This window comes from Strix uralensis, chromosome 3, assembly GCF_047716275.1.
Source record: "Strix uralensis isolate ZFMK-TIS-50842 chromosome 3, bStrUra1, whole genome shotgun sequence".
NCBI lineage: Eukaryota > Metazoa > Chordata > Aves > Strigiformes > Strigidae > Strix > Strix uralensis.
In genome coordinates this window covers 116,238,607-116,263,725 of record NC_133974.1, presented here as the reverse complement: position 1 = coordinate 116,263,725, position 25,119 = coordinate 116,238,607, and the positions used below count along the sequence as shown (strand labels likewise).

The 25,119-nt window shown below is 50.7% G+C and overlaps 1 protein-coding gene across 2 annotated transcripts; it reads right to left on the bottom strand.

Annotated features, from left to right (window-relative positions):
• Positions 1–2: 2 nt before the first annotated feature.
• On the bottom strand, positions 3–12,051 carry LOC141941398 (beta-soluble NSF attachment protein). 2 transcript variants are annotated; one of them, XM_074864067.1, is made up of 12 exons: positions 11,896–12,051; positions 9,365–9,444; positions 8,589–8,705; positions 7,432–7,478; positions 7,231–7,308; positions 6,196–6,251; positions 5,687–5,771; positions 4,845–4,949; positions 4,525–4,593; positions 4,102–4,152; positions 2,551–2,658; positions 3–991 (listed from the first exon to the last, which is right to left on the bottom strand). In XM_074864067.1, exons 1-11 carry the CDS (start codon positions 11,991–11,993, stop codon positions 2,554–2,556), a joined length of 891 nt encoding a protein of 296 aa, XP_074720168.1. In that variant the 5' UTR covers positions 11,994–12,051; the 3' UTR covers positions 3–991; positions 2,551–2,553. The 2 variants fall into 2 exon arrangements, with proteins under 2 accessions (XP_074720168.1, XP_074720167.1); XM_074864066.1 differs by having other exon boundaries at positions 3–2,658.
• Between the last annotated feature and the right edge of the window lie 13,068 nt (positions 12,052–25,119).

The window sequence follows — 25,119 nt, the reverse complement described above, 5'->3', positions numbered from 1 at the left end:
ACTTTCATGATTTTCACTTTATTAATGTACAGATTCACACAAAACATTATATTCTTGCTAAGGCTTTTCATTAGTAAGTTTTCATAGTACAGAGTTGTGTACTAGGGGGAAAATACAGCAGAGTGGCAGATCGTCACTTTAGAACTGTCACAATTTACCACTGATACACTGGAGGACATGCTGTAGCCTACTTACACACAACTAACAGTTGTATTTTAATGATATTACTCCAGAGCACAGTAACAGACCACACAACCCCATGGGTACGGGCTTCTGCTCCACCAGCTCCCTATGCACCTTGTCACAACTGTGCATAATACTGATAATGGGAAAAGGGAACACACAAAAAAAAAAAAGGCATAAAATCTTCACCTCAGTTCTGTGTAATGCTAAGAAAAGTAAAGCCTCAGTGCCTGCGTGTCCCCTTGCTGGGGCTCCAGAGGTGCTGGACACAAGTCCAGGTAAACCTGGTCTGTGCTTGCTAAGGAAACAAACAACCTGGTTCCAACCCATCCTTTTATCACAGTTCAGCAGTGGGGAGATCAGAGCTGCAGCTAACGCAGCTTAGCTGTCAGATCCCCTAGCTACCAGGCTGGCTGCAGCCTAAGCCCTGCCCTTTCTCTGCCCAGCAGAGGTGGCACAAGCGTGCGAAGGACACTGGTAGAGGAACAGGAGGCCCTCAGAAAAATGGCAGCAGGTCCCCGCTTCCGCCAAGCCAAGGTGTGGACACCTTGGACCAGGACCATGCATTAAATTGAATTTAAAGGATTTCTTTGCCAAGTTTGTGGGAAGGACAGATGTGACACATAGTGGTCTAAGCTAAAGTGATGGTTTTGATGTGGACAGAGGTTTAGCATGAGCAGTAGCCTTAAAAGCTCATCTGAGAAGTGAAGAAACAGAAGCTGCTTGGAAGAACTTTTGCAGTGCACCCACCTTGCCAGGTCTGCACAGCTCGCGGGTCTTCTCTATCAAGTTAGGATGCACAGAATGTCTGGAAAATAAGTGACTAGTGTGAGATCAATCAGGAAAACACAAAAATAATAATAATTTGGCATGTACCAGGAGCGTTTTTTGGTCATCTTTTTCATAAGCCAGTGGTAAAGTACCACTTTAATGGAACTAAACCCTTTAGACTCATAAGCCAAACTACGGTCAACTCAAACATCTGTATCAAAAACAAAGGGATGAGAAGTACAAAAGCTGGCATTTTGGTTGCCAGAGACTATCACTTCAAGAGAAACAACAGGCACTTCCCACCAAAGCTGCCTGCTGGGGGCTACCGTGATATTCCTGCTCTGGCCATGGAAGAGCACCCACTTAAAGCAGTTAGTTAGTTACTTTTTCATTCGTTGGAGAGAAATACTAAGTGACAACTCCTGCTGACAAACTGCACAGGCTCCCCAGTCCTTCTCTATATATAGAGATGAAGTAACAAGTAGCTTAATCAATCCTCTTTAGTTAAACAAAGCACTGCACGGAAGAGCCCTGGTTGCAGGCATTTAAAAACACATTTCTAAAGTTACCGCAGGAATTTTTAAGTGTATCTACACCTTTTCAAAGCAAGCTCGATTCAAGTGTCACCCAGACAACTGAAACAAGGTTTCTGTATAACATCAAGTCTCAGTCAATGCTTTTGCACATCCCAGGAATGAGGCGGCTTCGCCAAGAGGTTGGAAACTTAACGGGTATTGCCCGGCACACACAAAAGACCTGTACTAGAGACAGCAGCAGGAATCCGTGTAAATGAAAAGTTAGAAAAATAGATTATTACTCAGGGTAATATCTTGGGGTAGAAGGGATGGGATGCACCACAAAATAAAGTGGAAAAATAGATCCAAGAAAATAGAGGAGAACCTTACATTTTATATTTAGATCTGAAATACAAAATATACCATTAACTAGGTCTACTCACAACAACTGTCACCAACCTAAGCAGTCCTGTCCCCTAGCGCATAACACCTTCAGCGCGTGGTCCTTAGGTACGCTGCATTTATACGTGCACACATGTATCTGTATAGGATGTATACGCACACATGCACACTGTATATACAAGTCACAAAGCCTTTCACTAGCACCATTAGAAAAGCTCAATCATTTAAAAAAAAAAAAAAAAAGCAGGATCCAAGTGTCTCTGACAGTGGTCCATTTAGGAACAGAAAATGGTAACAATACAGCAACAGAGCAGAAGCAATTACTTGTACCGTACTGGCGCTGACAAAATATTTACATGCTGGAATCAATGGTACTGAGCCTTAAGACAGAACAGTGGGAAAAAACAGCAGTTCCAAGTGCAGACTTTGGATTCATCGGCTAACAAAACCAAGAAAGAATTTCTGCCCTCAGAAAGATCTGCCAGTGACACCCAGAGCATCGCTTCTCATCTACCCATGTTGTCACAACAAAGAGCAGGGTACTAAAGAAACACACAAGTCATTGGATCTGTAAGCAACAAAGTAAAGCTAGAGATTTTTTTATCCGGTATCCCATAGTGGTCCTTGGCTGTAACACAAGAACAGATTACTTAGGCTGCATGCCACAAATACCACGCACGATTCACTTCAGGTCCCCATCCCCTTCTCCTTGGATTGACTTTTTGATGCGAAGCAACATGGTTGTAAGCCACTGATCCAACCGCGATATTGAATCGAATTCCTTAACCTATTAGGAAAAAAAAAAAAAGACAATTTAAACGGAGATATTAGAAAGCAAACAGAATCACAGAATCATCTAGGTTGGAAAGGACCTTGAAGATCATCTAGTCCAACCGTTAACCCAGCACTGACAGTTCCCAACTCCACCAGATCCCTCAGCACTGTGTCGACCCGACTCTTAACACCTCCAGGGATGGGGACTCCACCACCTCCCTGGGCAGCCCATTCCAACGCCCAACAACCCCTTCTGGAAAGAAATACTTCCTAATATCTAGTCTAAACCTTCCCTGGCGCAACTTGAGGCCATTACCTCTTGTCCTGTCGCTTGTTCCTTGGTTCAAGAGACTCATCCCCAGCTCTCTGCAACCTCCTTTCAGGTAGTTGTAGAGGGCGATGAGGTCTCCCCTCAGCCTCCTCTTCTCCAGACTAAACCCCCCCAGTTCCCTCAGCCGCTCCCCATCAGACCTGTGCTCCAGACCCTGCACCAGCTTCGCTGCCCTTCTCTGGACACGCTCGAGTCATTCAATGTCCTTTTTGCAGTGAGGGGCCCAAAACTGAACACAGGAATCGAGGTGCGGCTTCACCAGTGCCGAGTACAGGGGTAAGATCCCTTCCCTGTCCCTGCTGGCCACGCTATTGCTGATACAAGCCAGGATGCCATTGGCCTTCTTGGCCACCTGGGCACACTGCTGGCTCATGTTCAGCCGGCTGTCAATCAACACCCCCAGGTCCCTCTCTGACTGGCAGCTCTCCAGCCACTGCTCCCCAAGCCTGTAGCGCTGCTGGGGGTTGTTGAGGCTGAAGTGCAGCACCCGGCATTTGGCCTTATTGAAACTCCTACAGTTGGCCTCAGCCCATCGCTCCAGCCTGTCCAGGTCTCTCTGCAGAGCCTCCCTACCCTCGAGCAGATCAACACTCCCACCCAACTTGGTGTCATCTGCAAACTTACTGAGGGTGCACTCGATCCCCTCGTCTAGATCATCAATAAAGATGTTAAACAGGAGTGGCCCCAAAACCGAGCCCTGGGGGACACCACTCGTGACCGGCCGCCAACCAGATTTAACTCCGTTCACCACAACTCTTTGGGCCCGGCCATCCAGCCAGTTTTATACCCAGCGAAGCGTGTGCCCATCCAAGCCTCAAGCAGCCAGGAGAATGCTGTGGGAAACGGTGTCAAATGCTGTGGGAAACGAGACTGCTGCAAAAGAAGCATTCTGGACCCCTTAAGTACGGTCTTTTAAAACTTCTACTCTTCCCAGAAAAAAAGTAAAATAATCTCTCCTGGGGGTTGTTTTGGGGCAGGATGGTGAAGCAGCAAAACATCCAGTGTTTTGCCCCACTGGACTCGATCACAGCACTCGATTTAACAGCACACACGCACCAAATATACAAAAAAAAAGGAAGAACCCACCATCCATGAGCACACTTTAGCAAGTTTATGACTACTTACTGCCTCGGTGTATGCCTCGCAGTTCTGCTCCTCGTGGGCTTCCAGCAGTTTCTAGGAGAACACCATCAAAAATTAGAAAATACTCTGTTACAGCGTGTTCCCACAGGGCTGGCGTGTGGGCACCTCATCCCCAGGAGAGAGGGGACCGGGGCACCCATGTGTCCAGCAGCAGCACCACCTCCACAACCTATTCAATCCACCCACCGTGAACACAGAAACAGTTTGGGGTTTTTTTAAGTCAGCTAGAATCATCATCTTTCTGCTGCAGCCACTTCCACAAGCCTGGTATAATGCAAAGCAAGTCTGATGTCCTCTAAAACATTCAAATAAATGACCAAACCTATGGCAAGGTGAAAAAGCACAAAGTAAAGCGCCATACGCGTTGTCAAGTGTGACTCTTATTTTAATACTGGCTTTACTCACTTTCAATAGCTTGCACTCCCGTGAATCTGTGAATGCTGGGAACATTTCTTCGTATTTCTCAAGCGCAAGCTGAAAGACAGCAGACAACCCTTACACTCATTTCGCACAAAACTATTTGCTTTTTATTTCAGCTTTTGCCTTCCAGTCCTAAAACCGCACAGAGCGCTTGGGAAAGTATTCACAGCGACTCCCGATACGACTACAGCACTAAAAGCTCCAGTTCATGCAACAGCCACACAAATCCCCAGGCACGCAAGAATGTGTCTCAGCCGGCGAAGGCTGATGAAGAAGGATGCAGAAAATTTGGGATAACCACTGACCTTCGCGTTCAGCTCATCCACGATGAAGTGGCACAGAGCAGCTTTGAAGAAATACTCTTTCGCGCTATACTTGAGCAAAGGATTATCCATTGTGTTTGTTCCAACCTAGGCACAAAATTATTAGAGTTGGGAAAGAAAACTGCATCATTAAGAACCGAATTAAAAACAGGACAACTGATTAAAATTACATGCAGCACCACAGGGCTGGCTGCAAATGAAGACTGGGGGAAAAAATAAATGTCAGCATCCATACAAAAAGCTCTTGGGAAGCCAGATGGATTTTTAACTCATCCCAAGGGAAGTCAGAGACCCGCAGGCAGCTGTGAAAGTGCACCCACGCAGCCCGTCCCAGCTGCACCAGTTCAGGGGTGCCACACTGGTACCTCAGTATGTCCTGTCCGATACAGGAGGGGGAAAGCAAGTCGACTCGGTGAAAACCTGCTCCAGTATTAACCCTCCAGAAGCACAAAAGCAGCACTGCAAGTATTCCCAGGTAAACACCTGGCACAAAGGCAGAGCAATCAAGTTTACAAATTTGAGGGGCAATTTTCTGCCAAACATATTTGTAAATACCATCAAAAGTGCAATTATAGATTTCCTTCTCCCTGCTTCGCCCAGCCTTTCTCTACAAACAATAGAATTTGGGGAAAAAAATGCCTTTGATAAGTTAAAGCAGCTTGTAAAAGTGCAGGAGCAAACCATGTCTCATAAAGGCATAATCGGCCCTGAAGTAAGAAAGATTAGAAGCTTCTAGGCTGCGGGAATTTTGTGAGACCAACACACTGACCCGCTTTTCATTTTTGAGAAGTGTTCGCCCCACCGGACAAAGCACACACCCTCACCTGCTCATAGATCTCTATCGCCTTCTGGTACTGCTCCAGCTGCGCGGCGTAGGCAGCCACCTTCAGCAGACACTTGTTGGCTGAGCTAAAATCAATAGCGTTCAAGTAAGCAATTGCGTCCTGGGTAAAAACAAATCCAAGCACTACCTGTACCACTTAGTGTACATAAAAGCGGGATCCAAAACCTGCAGATCAGGGGAATTTTCTTTTTAAGACCCAGAATTAAAACACACAGAAAGGCATGAAGACCTTCCGCTCAGCACAGACCTGGCATCGAACACCGTTCAATCCCTCCAGGCTTTCTCCGCACCCAAACCAGGCACCCCAAACCAGACAACCCTGCGTGCAGGAGGAGAACCTTAAACAGAAATCCAAGCAGGACTTGGGCATCCCACCACGGGACATTTTAGAAGAGGCTGGCAGGCAAGGCGTGCAAGCGCTGGGCCAACTAAGACAAATCCCTGTCTCCAGCCCTTCCTTGTCGTAACCCTCTTGCAAAGACCACTTGCCTGTTCGACTCCTCTCCTTTGTAATAGTCTGCAGCCTGCTCGTAGTGTGCAATGGCCTGGGGACAGAAACACCATGCTTCAATGCCACTGTGGAAGTACAATTTTTGGTCAGACTGGCGTACAGCAACCGCGTTCATAAAAGCTTTCCCATTCTGTGCACAAAGGGAGGCAGCTTCTGCTGAAGCGAGGTGCTGCCGCGCCTTCTCCATGCACTCAAAACAAGAGGCTGCCCTTGGGAATTCGACTGTGACCATGTTCAGCGTCCCAAACTCCAGTGCAGGTTTAATTACTCTTGAGGTAATGGCTATGAACGCTTTTAATCACAGTATGACAAGGTTTCTGCTGGATTTGCCACAGTAGAATAAACCGCAATAGCCCTGACATAGCAGGGCTTGATTTAAGTGGGGCTGCACATGGAGAGACAACACTGAAGTCACTAACAGAGATAGATGGGAGCCAACAAAGTGGAGCTGAGGAAGCAAACGATTGTCTAGAAAATAGTATCTAGAAACCATTACATTTGTGTTCTGCAAGCTTCAAGCAGAAGCTTTGCAGCCAGCTGATCTGATGCAGGATTCCTGCTCAGCGCCCTTGGTTAATGGGAACAGGAGAGGGTCAGTGCTGAACCACGAACTAAAAATAGCAGCCACTCCCTTTGGGTGCATCAGGAAATAGCTGCAGAATTGCCCCACAACTTTCCCAAAGTGCTTTTCAGATGTGAAGCACCACTTCAGTCAGGGTTTCTCACCTGGGCATTTCTGCCAGCCCTGCCACGCTGCCGCTCAGCAGAGGGGCACATGGAAGAGTCAGGACTGCCCAGCAAGAGAGCCATGCTGGGAAAAATCATCGCTCACCCCATTAACGCTAACTTCAAGTTACAGGCGACTTGCACCGACATCAAGCAGCCTGGTGCCGGGTGGGAAGCAGGTTTTATCGGCCGCGCTGAGCTCAGCGCTGCTCTGGCTGGGGAAGGAAATGCAGCCGCCACCGCAGCAGCACCTACAGCACAGCACCAGCAGTGCCTGGCATCTTTACCTTTTCGATATCTACCAGCTCAGCCTCGTAGATCTCCGCAATGGTGATGTGGTGCTTGGCAGCAATAGTGAATCGCCCCTAGGGAAGGCAGAGGTTGCACGTGAGATGGGGGCTCCCCCTCCACCCAGCACATGCAGCATTTACCAAGCTGCAGCTCTTAACAAGCACATTGGCTTGCAAGCTGCCCCTGCAGCTTCTTACCATGTCGGTGTAGATATCAATAGCTGCATTTAAGCAGTTGATGGCCTCTGCAGCATGAGTGTTCAGGAAAAACAACAGTCAGCCAGCATGTCAGACTTCCCAGCCCAAGACCTCCCCCCTCCAAAAAAAAATCAGATCTCGGGAACACTACTCTTCATCAGACCACACACCAGCTTCTCAAATAAGAATCTACTCACACGTTTATGTACAGCTGGAACAACAGACATAACATTTTCAACCCCTAAGACCTACAGATGTAACGTCCCCCGCATTTTTGCATCTGCAGATTAATCCCAATTCACCCAGTCCAAACACCCATCCCACCACCAGCCCGCTGCTTCGCCTGGGAAAAAACTCTGACACCGAAATGTAAGAGTCAAAAATTAGGAGAGGCAAAATACAAACAACTCGTACACTGAGTTTGTCAGGCTGTGTCCTCAAACAGAGCAAAATTCCAATCTTATGAACATGCAGGGTCTGCCATTTTCTAGGAAATTTGGGTGTTTTACAATTACAAAACAGTATTATCTGCCCTGAGTTAAGTTTCTTCACTCCCCTGGCACAGGAAAGCATGGGTAATACTGATGGGTTGGCTAGTGTGTTTCCAAACAGCCAGGGTATGGGGAATCGAAGGTCTTCCAGAAAACCACAACCCTGCTCTTTACAACCAGATTTAAAGAATCCTTATCATCATCCCATCAAAGGCCAGTCCATTTTCCCCCCACCTCACCTCTGCCCCGGGAAACCCCTGGGAATGGGGCTGGGCTAAGGGCAGGGATCCCACTGCGATCCAGACCCGAGACCTGCCTTCAGTATTCCTTACAAAGCGAGTATTTCTCCAAAGCCAGGCTAATCCAGGAAGGACACTACCGAGGGAAAGTGCCTCACAGCCAACGCATTGCATGTGAGCCAAAGTGCCAGGGATCACCTAGAGATGACCCCCCCTACACGTGCCGATCCCCACCAAGACGACGCGGACTAGCTCGCATCATCTGAAAGCCTATTCTGGAGCAGCAGACAGGCCAGAGTTATTACGGCTTTTGAGTAGCCCACAGTGAGGATCCACAGCCCTGGGGAACCAGTGACTACTGAAAGCCTCAGCATGCCACCTTCTCTGCTGCTTTGCAAGACACAGTCCCAAATATTGCTCCCCTTACCTTGTGGGTCTGCTTTTTTGTAGGCGTTCCCGGCATCCACGAAGCTGGTGGCCGAGTCGTGTTTGCTCTGCAGCTGCATGTGCAGCTTGGCCGCCTGACAAAACGCGTTTCCTGCGGCTGGGAGAGAAGCGCACACCGACCCCATGTACCCCTCCAACCCAGCAACGAGCGGGATCGCCACAAAACGGCAAAGCACACGTCGCTTCCCAGGACCCACAGAGGTCAAGAGATGCAAAAACCCCAAATTGTCTGTGTCCAGGCGCTGCTCGTTTGCCGGGGGTCGAGCCTGGCCCCACAGGGAGCAGCAGGGACACCCCACACACACGCTCACCCTTGGCCATGTGGGTTCATCCTCGCTGCTGGCTGCACCCTGCAGCTACCGGATCAGCAAGGGGGATCCCTTGGACCTCAAAATCCATTGAATTTGACATCCCACCCCAAAGGTATTTCCTTGCTGAAGAGCAAACCCAGGGCAGTGCCCCTTCAGCAGGATCCTCCACAGAATTACAAGCTTTTAGTCTAAAATGGTAAATGGCACCCCAGCTCATTTAGCACCAGGAACAGGTCACCCCCCTTTTCCCACCCTCTCAATATTGAAAACATCGCAGGGCCGGGCAAAGCAGAGGAATCGCATCGCCATAGGGACCATCCCCATGGAAACAGCCTGGGATGTAAAACTCCGCTGCAATAATTTGCAGGAAGACGCTTGGTGCCCGTGGGTCACATCAGCAACCCTCGACGCAGCCCCCCGCTCCCCGACTGGGGGCTGTACTCACCGCTCCAGTTTTTGGCGATCTTGAACATGTTGGCAGCCCTGGTGTACATTTCGCAGGCTTCCTCCACCCTGGTGTTGCCCCTGAAATGCAGCGAGAGAGCCCCTGATGCCACGCTGGAACGAAACGGGGGCTGAGAGCTGAAATAGGGCTTGGGGTGTTGTAATCCCGTGTGCTCAGGCAACGTGGCCCCTCCGGGCTCAATGAGGCTGATCTCCCTAATTTTGAAACATGGGGTGAGCATCATGCTGCTCAGAGAGGGGAAAGCTGGATTTGGGGGGCTGGCAGCCCCGCACAGTGAAAGTGGGGAGAAATTCAGTTAAGTGCCTCACAGGGTCCCCTAAGCCCCGCTGTGAACAGGGAGCTGGCAGGCACCCAGTAAGCAATCCCTTGCTAGAAGGGGGAGGCAGAGTTTTTTACTGCATAAAGCAGGGACAAGAAAGCAGACAAAACCCACTCCTGAAATGGCAGCTCAGAGTTTTTGCACCTTCCTAAAGAGTCTGGAGCCTGGAGCAAGCTCCTTGACTTCAGTCCCTCCTTTCTGGGCAGGAGCAGCTGGGCTCCTAAGAGTCTCACAAGACACTCAGCAAAAACACCTGCAAAAAGCAAACTCCAGAACATGACAAACTACTGTGTCATTTAGAAAACATAAAGCAAAAATTAAGAGATGCTAGACAACTTGCTGCGAACTCAACACAAGCCTAACTGATGAGGTTTAGGTAGCGTAACTGGGCTCCCCGAACCAGATGATTAATTTATCTTGAAAAGTATTTTTGTTCATGAAATGCAGATTTCTTCATGGACTTACTCCTACAAGCTCCGTACTGCCCTCTGCAGCACACGGTCTGCTGACCCCAGAAAGGGCTGCAGCGCAGGAGGTGACAACATTTATTACTGCCATTTTTTTTTCCCCCTTCCTTCTTCTGGCAGACAACCACGTTCCATTTCTAAGCACAGGCGGGTTTTTTGGACCACTCCTTACCCTTGAAAGCCACCTTTTGCATGCACTAAAGCCAAAGGAGGCGGAGCGAGGTAACGCTACACCCTGCAAGGCATCCAAAACCAAGTGGTTTTCAGCCTTTTAGTCTCAAAAAAATAAAAAAGAAAAGCACTTGTGCAAGCCAATGGAGCTCTTCAGGAAAAAGCCCAGCTGTCGATAATACTTTTGGCCAGGCACTCAGCGGCCTGGGCACCCCGTTTCACCAGGGGGATGCCAAGAGCAAAGTCACCCACCACCTTTTCTTCCATTTTAAAAGCGATTTTTTTTTTGCATCTATTTTTAGCCCAAGAAAATGAGAAATTTGCCTCTCGAAATCTCTGCCGATTTACTCAAAGGATTTTTGGCAATTTGCTGACCAGATTATGCCCCTGGAGCACGCCCTGCCCGATTAATCTGCTGGAGGCCAGGGAGGAATTTATTTTTAAAACTTCTGCTTTTAGGGCTGCAGGTGCTAGATTCTTCCAGGCTATTTAGGATGCTCCACAGGAGCATCACACTATAAATGCTCTTTTCCTAAAATAAAATTTTAAAAAAAAGCCAAGATTGAGCCAAACCAGCCAGTTTTTCAAAACGTTTCCAGGCACAGCTCTTGCACCCCCAGGAGTACCTACTTTTGAAGAAAAAGGCCCAGTAAAAAGGAAGCTCTAACATTTTCTGGGGGTATCGCTCCCCCCCCAGCAACCTCATCCTTCCAGAGAACCTCTGTGCCCCACACCAAGGGCTCAGTGCTGTGGCTCCATTGGCCAGAAAATCATCCGTAAAACCCCCGAGTCTGGTCCAAATGCTTCCCCAGAGCTGCAAAAAGCCTCAAGAAGGATGGAGGGCTTTAAGCCTCACCCTGACACTGTTCGCAGCAGCCCCGAGCAGAGTCCTTGGGTGCTGCTGCCCAGCAGGGTGAGGATGCTCCCCGCGATAAGGGGAGAGGCCTGGGTGAACCCCGATAACGCCATGGCTGCAAGAGGATTATCAGCGGTGAGTCCCCCCCGGGATAAAGCTGGGATGAGCGCAGCCGCCGTGGAGCCAGACCTGGGGACACCCCGCTCACGGCAGGTTGACCATGGAGGTGGGGGGGGACAAACGACATACACAGGCTGGCACTGCGAGCTGCTGAGGCCGAGCGGGCTCGTCACACCGCTGTGCCCATGGTCAGTGCGGGAGAGGCAGCGCTGGGGGGGCACGGTGTGGGAAAGGGGGCTGCTGTAGCACTGCCAGCCGGGGGGGGGGGGCGCTGTGTTTTCTCTCCCCCACACCATCTCCTCACACAGCCCCCCTGCTGCAGACGATAAGGGAGACCCTCACCCAAACTAGGGGGGTGGCACAGCACCCTGCTGCCCCCCTGCAGGCACCCACACACAGGGCCCCGCTCCTCCCGCACACCTGCGCCCCCCCCTTTTTGCAACCCCTCCCTTCGCACACCTTGCACGTCCCCCATTTTGCACACCGCTTGCACACACACACACCCCCCACACCCCCCCCCCCCTTTATAATCCGGGATCCCCGCTCTGCAGCTCGCTCCCACACCCCCGCCGCTCACCCGAAGAGCCCCCGCAGGAAGGAGTGGGAGCCCTTCACCCGCTTCTCGGCCTCCGCCATCAGCTGCACGGCCTCCCGCTCCTTGCCCGTGCTGTCCATCGCGGCGGGCCTCCTTCGGCCTCCTCCTCCTCCTCCTCCTCTCCGCCGGCGCTGCGCACGGGGAGGGCGGTGGCGGGGGCGGGGCGGGCGCATCCCGCCGGCTGGGGCACGCTGCACAGAATCACAGAATCATCAAGGTTGGAAAAGACCTTGGAGATCATCCAGTCCAACCATGAACCTCACACTGACCGTTCCCAACTACACCAGATCCCTCAGCGCTGGGTCAACCCAGCTCTTAAACCCCTCCAGGGATGGGGACTCCACCACCTCCCTGGGCAGCCCATTCCAACACCCAACAACCCCTTCTGTAAAAAAATGCTTCCTAATATCCAGTCTAAGATTTATGCTGCACGGCGGTGCACGTCACACCCCCCAGCTTCCCCCCCACAGGGGAGGAAAGAGAGCACACCTGGACAGGGTCTTCCCCTCCAGGCGGCATCGACCTGCGGATCCACGTTTCACACCCCAGAGCAAGGTGGTGTGAAGGCCTAGAAACTCTCAGGGCTCTTCTGCAGCTTCTTTCCAAGAGATCACCCCCACAGCTGCGCCTACAGCTGGAGTCAGGCAGCATTTGTGCCTTCACAGCAAGGGGGGGCTGTGCAAGAGGGTGCAACTTGTGCAGCTGTGCCGCCCCAGAGGCATCTGTAACTCCCAGAATTACAAAAGTCATTTCTAAAGGTAGTCATTCACGACCTTCCTAAAAATATAGTGTCCCCGTTAGGAAATCAGCCAGCACTGGGATGGGAGCGCTTAAAACAGGAGGAAATCGGGGCAGGATCCAGCTCCAGCATTTTATTAGACAGACATCCAGGAGCAGCACACACTGCTAACGCTCGGAGCTTTGTCAGGATCAATCCCTAGCGCCCCACAGCAAAAGCACTTCCCCACTTCCATGTTACCTGCGCATGCGGAGCACACCAGAAAGAAGAAAAAGTTCATTTATCCCAACCTGAAGGTTTAGGGGTTTTTTAGCTCTGATTCTGCTTTTATTTACATTACTCTGTGAATTTCCCACAGAATTATTTCAACTTTAACACAGGAGGTAGAGCTGAAACAAAGAAACTGACTCAACAGTAAAGTTTTTTACTGTTAAGCAGGTATTCTTTATTAGCAGCTCTAGGGTCACCCTGGGGATTCTCCCCCATAAGGGCTCCCAAGAATTAGTAAGGGACACGAGTTTACATACACACAAATCATATGTATTTATTAGATCTCCTTGAAAGGGGTGTCTGATGATAATGAGTTCCCAGAATTCATTTACACAGTCCGAGCATGTGTAGTGAAAATAGGGTGGGGGTCTTCGGTGGTCGATGGAAGAAGCAAGCAGTCGTCTTCACTGTGTTCGCTAGCTGACCTTCTTTCCTGTGAAGGAAAGTCCAGGTGCCTCCTTCCTAAATCAGCAGAATCATCCTCCCTATAATAGGGTCTCCGTGTCTCTTTGCTTGAGCCCCCCTTTATCTTAGTTTTCTCATCCTAGGAGTTGCCCAAGTGTCCACTGAAGGCCTTGAGTCTGCTGCCAGTGATTTACGTAGGGAGCCTGACAAGCGTTTCAATCTTACCTAAACAAAGAGACCTAAGGAAACAGTGGAGGAGTCAGGAGTCCCTGAGAAACAAATGAAGCAAAGCACAAGCAAAGCCTTCGTACATCACATCACAGTCTTAATAATCGTCAGAAATTCATTTGTTTGAGCCCTTTCATTCCCTTTCAGAACAGAAGTTCAGGCTCCTGAGAGAAGGGTTGCCATTTCCAGTGGCTATTCTCCACTAAGTGAAAGTATGCTGTAAAAGTCAGAACCAGCAGAAAACGTGACTGTTTTCTATCTCATTTGCACTTGTGTCCTGCCCCCCCAATTATCTGAGCACACTGATAAGCCCCCCCTAATTTGGCAAAGCAGTTCAGCACAGGATTTACCAAATTCACAGGAGAAAAGGAGAAGATAGAAATCACTCCTTTTTTACCCTGTAAAGCTGCATCAGCCTCACTTCTTAACTGAAGGTGAAATGGCCGAGGCCCGGCAAGGCATGCTCGTTAGCCAAGGCCAAAGCAGAAGCCTGGATCTCGGGCAGGCCTGGCGTGAGGAGGGACCCCTCTAGGTGCCTTCTCTACTCACACAGCCGCTTTCTCCCCACATTTTCAAGGCAACAGCGGTGGGACCCCCCCAGCCCCCTCAGCCCCACGAAGCCAGACGGGCGGCAGGGAGCACATCCCTGGCGCAGCGCCAGGATTAAGGGGCAGAAAGGGCCAGGACTAAACCGTGCAGACAGATGGGCCCCTGGATTAGGCAGATTAGCAGCCCAGATTAGCGCAGGGGCGTTCAAACATGAGGGCGGCCTGCAGGGCCCGGGCGGCCTACAGCTCCCGGCGTGCACCGCGGCCCCGCGCGCCCCGCCATGCCATTCCCGTCCGGCCACTCTCCACCGTCTCCATGGCGACACTGGCGCATCCCGGCAAGGGGGGGACCCCCCGTGGCCTCCCACACAGACACCCCCGTGTCCAGGGCCCTCAAGCGCCCTTCACACCTCCAGAAACACCCGGGGGGGAGGCACCCCCAGGCCTAAGGCAGCCCCCGGCCACCCCAGAAACGTCCTTGGCCTTGAAAGAGCAGAGGAGAGGCCCACGGGGGTGCCAGCCGTCAGCCCCCCCACGCACCCTGCCCCACACAGTCTGCCAGCAGGCGCTTGCCTTCCACCCCGTCCACAACAGGAACGTAGATATGGTAATCAAGGTGTAATTAATCCCCTCCCCGCCAGCCGCCGTGGGTTCCTATCCCTGCCCAGGAGCTGTTTGCATGTGCACAGGCCTGTGGTGGCATGGGCACCCCCACGTCCCCCTGCTGACAGCGGGGTGCTAGGAGGTAACATCACTGTCACCATCGCCACGCCAGGAACAGCCCACGACCCCATCCCCAGGACTGTCTGCGCCCGGGTAAGGAAACACCGGCTCTGCTGTCGCTGGGCTCGGATAACAATGGGATCTGTGTAGATGTAAACCCGGGAGCGGGGGGATGGACACCCCAGAGACACGGCTGTGCCTTGAAGCTGAGAAAAGCCAGAGGATGCTTTGCGTGCAGGACTACAGGGCCGGGAGTCCACACCAGGAAAGCTGGGGGAAATGCAGGTTGCTGACCTCGTTGCAGAGAAACTAAACCCTTGTTGGGAGAAACTAAACCCTGTAGCATTTCCAAGCTCCTTGTGGGATTCACAGCCAGAAGCTGCCACCCAAATCCAAGGTCACTGGTAAAACTGGTAACGGTTACAAGGATCCCAAATAATCCCAGGTTTTTTTTTCCCTTTTCCAGGCAGGACACAATGGAGCCTTTTTACCTCTATGACCTTGGGTTCCTAACAGAAAACAAAGCTATTAGAAGGATCCTCTGCCCGATGGCTGTGCAGCTCTGCCATCTAATCCTCGCCCTGGAATGGGAAGATGGGATTTGTCAGACCTTTCCCAATTTAGGGGAGAATGCAGAAAAATTAGCCAAAGCCACTAAAGAACTCGCTTCTGTTGCAAGAAGGTAAGTTTGCTGGGTGTTCCCCAGGCAGATTTGGGGGCTGGGAAGGAGGAAGAAGGGATGGCAAAGAAACTGATGGGGAGCCTACCTCTCCTGCCTGGTGCTCCCTGCCTACACCCCACTGCAGAGGTGGGAAAAGGAGGAGAATGGGATGAGGAACAGGTTTAGGAAGGGAAAAGGAGAGATGGGACAAAGTAGGGATATGTGCTTGGAAGGGACATGGCTAAGTAAGCAAAACCTCAACAAGCAACGTTTAAGCTAAACACATCTTAAAGTAACAGTCAGACAACTGACCGAATGCTTCAGTGAATTTACTGAATGCTTCAGTAAAATTGAAGCCCAAATCCACAGATTAGGTGCTGGCCACAGGGTTATTTTGCTGTTACAGCTAGGACCTTGTAGATTGTAGACACCCTGTCTTAAAGTGAATTGCAGCCACTGCAAATGGTTCTGAAACAGTTTGCAAATACAGCCAAAATCAATTCAAGCCCAGTTAAGGTGGCTAATTGTGATAAAGCCTGAGACCAGTGCAGCATCCTTGCTACTACCTGCCAAGGCTGGTATTCACGGGATGGCAAAGAGCTGAGCCCAGTGGCTTCTGTTCCAGGTTGGCTGAGGAGTCCAGTGATGAGGCGTTCAAGGAGGAGATGCATCCTGCAGCCGAGTCCCTTGTGCTGGCAGGGAGGTGCGTGCTGCTGGCAGCCCGCAAACTCCAGGTACAGCCAGAGAACCCTGGCCGGAGGGAAGAGCTGGCTGCGTCAGCAAAGAGGATCTTAACAGAGACAGTGAAGGTAACGGCGGAGGGGGACGGTGCTGGAGTGAGCGGGGGGGCAAGGCAGAGGTGGGTAAGGGTGCAGCTGTAGGAGGGACAAGAGCTGCCCTCCACCAGGACAGGGGCTGGGGCCTGGGGGAAGCTCCAGCTGGAGCAATGGTTGTTTCTTCACCATGTGCTCATTAGGGCAGGTCTGCTGAGCAAAACACAGCTCTTCTTTTCCCTGCAAGGGCTGTGGTGTCATCCTGGCTGCACAAGGGATGAAATAGTGAACAGGGACTCTTGAGCCTTAGCCACTCTGACCACTTTTTCTGCCCTTTTTTTCTGGTTAGATCCTTCAGATCGAAGATACTGCTGGGGCGAGGAGGATCATTCAGGCTGCCAGATGGCTTTTGGAGTGCCTGAGCGTGCTGCGGGATGCAGGGGACATGCCAGGACTGCTGGCTGCTTTCCGGGCCTTTTCCGAGGCCTTGCTTCTGCTGAGCAATCTGACAGCAAAGCGCCTCGAGGAACTTGGAGATTGTCCTCAACAGAAGAGCTTGGCCCAAACTTTGCAGCTCCTTCAGGAGTGCATTCCTTTGCTCCACGCAGCCAAGCACAGCAATCTTAAACACTCCGGGGATCAGCAAGACAACCTCTCCAAAGACTATGCTTTCCAGCTGACGGAGAGGACGATCAAAGAGCTCATTTCCCTGCTGATTAACAATACAGGCAGCAAGGAGCCATGGGAGAGAAGCGGGACCTTCTCCCAGCACATGAGCAGGCTGCTGGCTCTCCTCTCCTGCCCAGACCCAGTACACCTCTCCAACAGCGAGTTCAGCGCTCACGTGGAAGTGGTCATTTTTTACTGCATGCTTCTAGCAGACTCGTCCAGGCCAGATCTGAAGCTGGACCTGGTAAAACATTGCTGGGTTTTGCTACGGCTGAGGAAGAGCATCTGCAGCCATGTAAGCCAGCAGGAGGGATGGCCAGGGCAAAGCTGGGGAGAAAGCAGTCTGGAGGAGAAATGTCACCGCATGAGAAAGGAGGTGGAGACTCTCGACCAGGCAGTGCTCACAGCTACTCTGTGCCAAATCCTTGACACCTTCTTTGAGGGTAAGGAGCCCCTGAGGAAGTTAGTTGAAGATGCCCTTAGCCTTGCTGGTACAGGGTGTTTTCCAGCAAGAAAAAGAAGATTTTTAAAGAAGCTTCAGCCCCTCACTGCCACCTTCTTCACACACACCCAGCAGATGCTCAGAGCGACAGACTTTGCTCTGGCCAGGTGCACCAAAACCCAAACCGCTAGAGAAATTGGAGAGTGGGTAGAGTATTTGAAGAGACTCCTTGCCAGTCTCCCGACACTGCTCACAGAAATGAGTGGAAATACAGCTCAGATGAACGCTGCTGAGAAGCTGCGGTCCTTGTATCATGCGTGGGCTGGAACAACAGAAAGCCTCTTGCAGTGTTTTGAGAAGACGGTCAGCATATATGAATTCCTTAAGCTGTCCATCCAGGAGATGGCCAAGCACAGGGAATGGTGTGAAAAGGCCCTGGAAAGTCAGGACCCTGGGAAGTTCTCTTGGCATGCAGTTCACCTCACCAGTTGGGCTCAGTGGGTGGTTGAAGCTACCACCAGGTATGTGGACAGAGCCACAGACCCCATTTTTAGGAACGGCTTGCTGGTTTGGGTTGAGCAACTGGCCAACTCCATCCCTGAGTTGAAAGCAGTCACAGCCCTTTGCCCAGAGAGACTCTCCTGCCTCCAAACTAGGGACGTCTTTTCAAAGGCAGTGAGCTGCCTGATGGATATTGCTCAGCACGTCCAAGACGGGCTGGATGGGTCCAACCACCCAGATATCCTCAGCCCGCTCCGGGAACAAGTGCGAAGCACTGCTGTTGCAAAGTGGCTTGAACTCAGCCCATCACATGCTGGGCTAAAAACCGTTACAGAGGAGGCTGCGTCACAAGAAGACATCTTAAGTTGTCCAACTCCACGAGCAGGTAACTCTCACCCGCATGTTGTTCCAAGGAAAGGAGATACACACCCTGTCATTACAGCTCTCCTAGCAGCAACAAGAGCTTACGATATGGACGCTGTCAACACTGCTTGCTCTGCCTTGCTTGAACTCTCCAATGGCTGTATCGACGCTGCAAAGGAAGCACTGCCCGTCGCTGAGTCTCCCCAGAAGGAGACACTGGGGCAGTACCAGAGGATTGTATTACTGACATCATGTGTTATTAGCCTGGCCAGGGAAACAGCCCCAAGGCAGCTTTGTCATCCAAGCAGGCTCCTCCAAATGGCATTCACACTCTCAGAAAGGATCCATGAGACCAAAGAGTGCCTGGCAGCCGTGGCAGGCTCTTGGTACAGTCTCTCTCAGCAAGTATTTGGCTTTATCTTGTCTGCTGACTTTCTGAAAGGCAAACAGGCTTTGGACGAGACCATGATGAGTTTAGCAGGAGCAGTTCAGTTAGCAGGAGACATTGCAAGGTTCGCCTGTAGTGAGCGAAATCCCATTTCCCTTGATGTCTGGGAGAGCTTTCTACAGGTCCAAGCCAAGTTTTCACGTGCTCAGATGACCACCAAAGTGTTACTTGAGAAAGCAGTGTCCTTCAAGGGCTCCTGCAGGGTGCGAAAGGCCAGCCTGGAGCTGCACTGTATCCAGTGGGCCGTCAGCATGCACGTCCTGCTGGGCGCTGTGGATGGGTTCATAGGCAGGGACGTCCTCTTCCTGAGGGAGCTGAGGAGTGCTGTGAAGAACAAGCTTTGCTCACAGAGCCTCTTGGCTGCTGTGTCTGAGAACTCCCTGAGGCTGCAGGAAGCTGCCTGGCTCTCTTACCTGTCCTGCCCTGAAGACTGTGGTCGCAGTGAAATCCTAGTGCTCAGGGAGGAGATAAAGGTGCTAATGGAAGCGCTGCTGCATGCCTCCAATACCCTCTCAGTGTCTCCACTGCCTACTGACAGCTTGTACATTCGCTTTGAGCTCCTGCAGAGAGACTTGGCCCTCAGGGCCAAGGCATTATTGCTCCACCTGGAGAAGGTCAATACCGAACACCTGCAAGTCATCCGAGATGTTGCTGGACCAGCCCTGTCCCCCTTCTCTCAAGAGGACAGGGAGAGGAACAAACAGGCCTTTGAAGAGAAGGCAAGTCGACTAATGGCTAATGTTCAGTGGGTCAAAACCACCCTCCAAGACATGCTGGAGGCCAGCACTCAACTGCAATCGCAGGCAAACCTGCTCTCTGTTGCAGAGCACCTCCTGGTCCTCACATCTGACGCAGTGGGCAGTGCCAGCCAGCTCTTCCAGAGCCGCGGGGACAAAGGGCTTCTCCACCTAGACAGCATTGTCTGGTGCTGGTCAGCAATGGCGCACTACCTCGTCACGCAGCTTCGGGCTGCCCAGGGCATCAGCGGACATGTTCTGCAGCTTATCACACAACGCTTGCGGAACGCAGGGGACCAGCACTTGCCCAGCACAGCCAAGCTCTTCCGAGCCCCAGAGCTTGATGCTCTGAGCCACAGCAAGTTGGCAGAAACTTGCCCGAGCAGGAGCAAACAAGGACATGGAGCTGCCAGGGAGGCACGTGAAATGGTACAGTAGCTTTTTCCCCCATCAACACTTACTGCAGGGTGATGGTCAGGGCTGTCAGTCAGTCCTATTACTCACACCGTGGAGCATTAAGATACATGATGTTGGCAGGGACCTCTGGAGGTCAGTAGTCCAACCCCATGGCCACCTTCAAAGTTAGATCAGGTTGCTGGCTGCCCTATTCAGCTGAGTTCTGGATATCTGATCTGACGGGTGCTCTTGCATAAATAAATCCATCTCCAAAATGCTGTTTCTGAGGAGCAGGGGGCTGTACTGCTCTCCCTCCCCTGAAACACTACCTGTCTCTGCTCAGCTCCTCACCTCCCCACAAGCACCACTGGGGTGTACCAGCAACTCCACTCCCAGAACAACTTCAGCTGGTTGTCAGGAGCTGGCAAAGGCTGCAGCAACACAATCCCAACACAATCCAGATCACTCAGCAGAGTCAGCTCACGACAGCTACCACCCATTTAGAGATAGCTCCAGGAGATGATGGCACAGGGCATTTGGATTTGATAGTCCCACTGTGGGTGAATGCAGGGGAGAGAAGGGATGGTTGGGAAGCAGAGCAGAGCCGGCAAGGTGGTGGGCAGCTCACCCGTCTTCTTTACTCGCTAAAAACTGCTTCAGAGACACACAGGCAGAGACTTCTCAGCATCAGTGCACCTGCACGCCCCAGACTTCCAGTCTGTTCAGTTCTTGTCTCAACAGCACCAGAACGGTCGTCCCAGCATCTCCCTTACCAGTGGTCCTGCAAAGCATGAGAGAGAAGACAGTGACACGTGGCAGGGTGGCCCCAGCAAGAAGTCCCAGGTCACCAAGGACATGCCAATGAGAATGCTTCACATGACTCAGTTCCTGAGGAAGAAGGGCCCCATCATGGTATGGAGTGTTTCACCCCCTTCACCCCAGCTCATTTTTTCCTCAAGAGCGTGGTCAAAGCCAGTGACAGGGCTGCCCAGTGCCTGCTGAAACCCCAGCATTACCCCACTCTTGTAAGAGTGACACCAGCTATATTTATGCAAAGCACTAGAAATTACTTCCTCCTGATTAGATGTGAACTTGGCATCCAGCCCTTTCCTTGTTTCAGAATATATCTGAGCTTCCTGGACACTCCCCTGTCTTGCAGGGAAAGTGGGTTTTTTTCTCCCTTTTCCCCCAAACACATTAGTTTCTATTTTGTTTTAGAGCAAGGACCAGCTTGTCACCTGCGCGAGGCAAATTGCTTCTGATGGGGAGGTGTTTGTTAAATTTGGCCACATCGTTGCAAAGCACTGCCTCGACGAGAGATGCTCCGCAGAGCTGCTGTGCGCCGCAGAGCAGACCCGCACCATCAGCAGCCAGCTCAGCATCATCACCAGGTGAGTTGCCAGGGTCAAGGACAATCTCTCCCGAGGCTACTGGCCCCCTTCTCAAAGAGAGGTGCATGGTGGTCTCCAGAGGTCCTTGCTGGATCTGGGCATAGCCCTTAAGAGTTCAGTTACAATTCAGCGGGCTCCCCCTCCTCTTCTTGTTGCTGCAAAAAGCCCTTTCCTCCCCTGCTTTGCCTGCCTCTATGGAAACCTGTTCTGGGAACAATCTTCTGGTTTTGGAGTAACTGACAGAGTTCTAGCCCCACAGGGGAGGCACACTGTCTGATGATCTTCCAGTAAAATCCTTTAAAATGTCTTCTAAGGGTAAAAGCAGTCACTGCAGAGAGCAAGTCCTCTTCTGAGCTGCTCGTGAGCAACATACAGAACCTAATTCAAGCAGTTTTGCATGTTCAGAAGGCAGCTGAAGCAGCGTGTATCAAAGTAAGTTAACGCTGATGGCATCAGGTTTTGCAAGGTGAGTCCACGCTGTGGGGAGCTCCTACAGCCCAGCCAAGTTATGGGAGGTGGGAGCTGGCTGCCATGGGACCTCTGTTGATGCTGGCTGAGGGTAAACATTCTTACTGTGATGTTTTTATTTTATGCCCTTCTGTCTTGTTTCCAAAGCCCACTACACATCTTTCCAGGCATTGAATCTGCTCTGTCACTGCTACCAACTCTGATGACATCTTTAGCTGGTCCATTTCCCATTTCATTTACGGATAGATGAGCAGCAGCCTCTTGTTGGAGCATTTATTTGGCAATAGTCTGTGTCAGTCCTAGGCTTTCTGTTGTCTCAAAATGAGCTTTGATCAAAACTCCCAAGAGCTTCCCCTGCAGCTGCCAATGATGGCTGACTGATCCAACTGTAAATAGTTTGTGAGAGCAGGCTTTATCTGAAAGCACCCAGAAAACAAAGTGCAAATACAACCACTCTCCACTGATGCAGTTTTTCATCGTGTGCCCTAGCGTCCTATGTAGCCCCACAACTTTTGCTGAGCTTCAGCATGTCTTTTTGGGAGAGACACAGTTTTTACTAGAATCCTATTTGATGAACAATCAGCCACAAGGGTGAAAAAGCTCCTCCTGTGGTTACTTGCCCATACTGTTAAAAACATACTATATATGTCCATTTTTTACTTTGCTGATGTCAGCCTGAAGTAACTAGCCATTCTGTTATCCTGATGGTCTAGACTACGAAGTCTTTTATGACCTGGCTTCTTCCCTTTGGAAATTTCCCTGCTTATCAATAAACTAACTATACTGCATTCCTTTTATCTCTCTGTAAGCAGTTTTTCAAGCACTTTTAAGCATTTTAAGCATTTTTAAAGCATTAACAGGTAGAGATGCCACATTGGTCACACACACATTCAGACTTTTGTATCATTTAAGGTATTTTAAACAAGTTCATGTACAACAATATGTTAAAGCTTGCAAATATTTTGTCTAATAGGGTTTGCAACAGCCCCCACCTGGCTCAGAAGAAGGAGAAGTAGTTGCCTTCTGCATGCAGTGGAAAAAAAACCTGTTGTGGCATAGAGCCAAGGCATCTTTAAACTCAGACAGGGATGAATTAGGGCTTCGCAAGACTCAGGCAGGGGCTGAACCCGCCCTGATGGCTACTGTGCAGAAACAATCACCTTGGACCAAGAATTACCCTCAAGCATCCAAAACCTATTAAAGGACATACAATTATGGACCTGTAGCGACCTGTAAAAATAGGAAGGGACTTCTGCTGGAGGGGAATCACATTGCTAACTGGCCTCAGCAGAAAAAGTACGGCTTGTGTTGCACTCCTCCTGGCTCGCATCTCTTCTCCTAGAGCTGCTCTTGCAGAAGGACTGAGAGTGCAAGGCCTGAAAAGGCTTTTGTGTGCTGGCTGCTCCTGCTGTGGCAAATTCCACCCTGCAGAGACACTCCTTTCTTTTGTCGACTGAAAAGAGAAGAATAAAGTGATGCCACAAGCTAGTGTATTTCTTAAGAGGCCTCTCTTCCAGGTGGTGTTTGAAGTCAAGTACTAAGATGTGACACCAAGTCACAGAGGACATAGGAGTTGGAGAAGAGCTTTAAGATCCCGTGAAAGGGAAAACAGAAGGTGTCCTGTTCAGTAAAATATCATTCACTGATCTTTGTTACCTGGCACACGAGTCACTCTGAAGCCATTGCTCTTGAATTAGTGGCCAAGTGGGGCTGCAATTCTTTATATTCACATACTGCATGCCCTCGTCCAGCTGTGAGCCAGCTCTGTTCTTAGGTGGTCAGTCAGGCTTTTTTTTCTCTGGCAAACATTGATATAGGGAAGACACAATCTGATGAGGTACCTTCATTACATTACTTTCAGTAACTGCCTGTTCTTCTGTGTTCTTCAGCACCCCAGATGTGAACAGGAGGATGTAGCATTTGTAGCACCAGCAAATCTGGCTGGAGGGAAGGAGCAGGGGGTTCTGTAAGTGACTGAATTGCTCATCTCCTGCACAGGAAAGCCTCAGAGCTGGTCGGCCTTTCTCAGGCCCTGATCTTTAGCACGCTATCAAACTTTTTAGCAACCATCACCTTTTCTTCTAGAGGTAGCAATCCTAAACGCTGCACAGGAAGGGCAGCCAGAGATATATAATCCTGCAGAAGAGCCAGTGCACAAGGTGGAGCTCCTACGCAAAATATGAATTCAGAGGGTAACATGAAAAAGGCTCTACAAAAGCTGGAGGAAAGAACTGAAGGAGAAGGAAGACTGACTTACGAAATGCAAAACAGGAGTGTAATTAAGTATTCTCTACTTTGCAAGAATAAATTTATTTATTTTGCAATATTCATGCAAAGATTCATGTTAGAGTCTTTTCATCGTGGTTAGGAAACTATTAAAACAGGCTACCCAAGGAGGCTAGAAATCTCCCTTATAAGTATTTTTATCATGGGGCAGCAAACACCAGGTGGTGATCTAGCAATGCTCAGTCTTTCTGAAGCACAGAGAGCAGACAAGATCAGAGATGAACATTTTACTCTTGCACATCTCCAGGGCTAGCAGGAGTGGGAAGCATTTTCTCACCTGCTGCCCCGACTCAGCAGATCCTGCAAAGAAATGAGACTTTTCTCCCAAAATCCCTCTCAGCCCCAGGACTCTCTTTTACCCAGAGTAAAACATTCAATGCTGATGATCAATCACCTCATAGCTGGAGGCTTCCAGAGTATCCAGGACCAATGCTACTGGCTGCTCCTGTTATTGCTCTCCACACCCCTGCTTCGCAGGCTCAGGGGCATGAGCTGCAAGTGTCTGAGGAAAATCCTGCTCCATGGCACCATGCTGCACTTGCGGAAGAGTCGGGAACAAGCCTCCCCTGCGAAAGACAATCAATCCACACAGCAGATCAGACTTGACTTGCTCGGTGGCTGCAACCCATTCCAGCCCACCTCGGTGTGGCAGGACTGTCTCCACCTTCCCCAGATCAGGTAGTTTAGTACTTGCACCACAGCAATAAATCTCTTCCACGTTTTGAGAGAGAGCAGCAGCAGCGGGCACACCAGAGAGTCCAGGAAGAAATCTGCAACGAATAAACCAGCGAGCACAGGCAGACAGAGAAGCTGAGTGGCAGCCGGCAGATATCTTGCGCCGTCGCTGGGGTTGCCCATAGAGATTTTCCAGCCGGGGACGGCTGGATCTGGGAAGGAGGAAGGAGGCTGTTACACATGGAGACAACAGGCTGCAAGGACTAGCTGGCCCCTTTCAAATTACATTTCCTTACTTTGTACTCATTCTTTTCCAAAATCAACACCTGTATTGTATTAAAGACACTGAGATGGCAGTGGATCTCCAAGGTTAGAAGCCAGCACACCGCGTCCCTCTACGAAAACACACCCTGCAACTCCACAATGGGTCCACAACTGGACCGATGGCAAAGCACTTGAGATCCTTCAGTCATCTCAATTGTA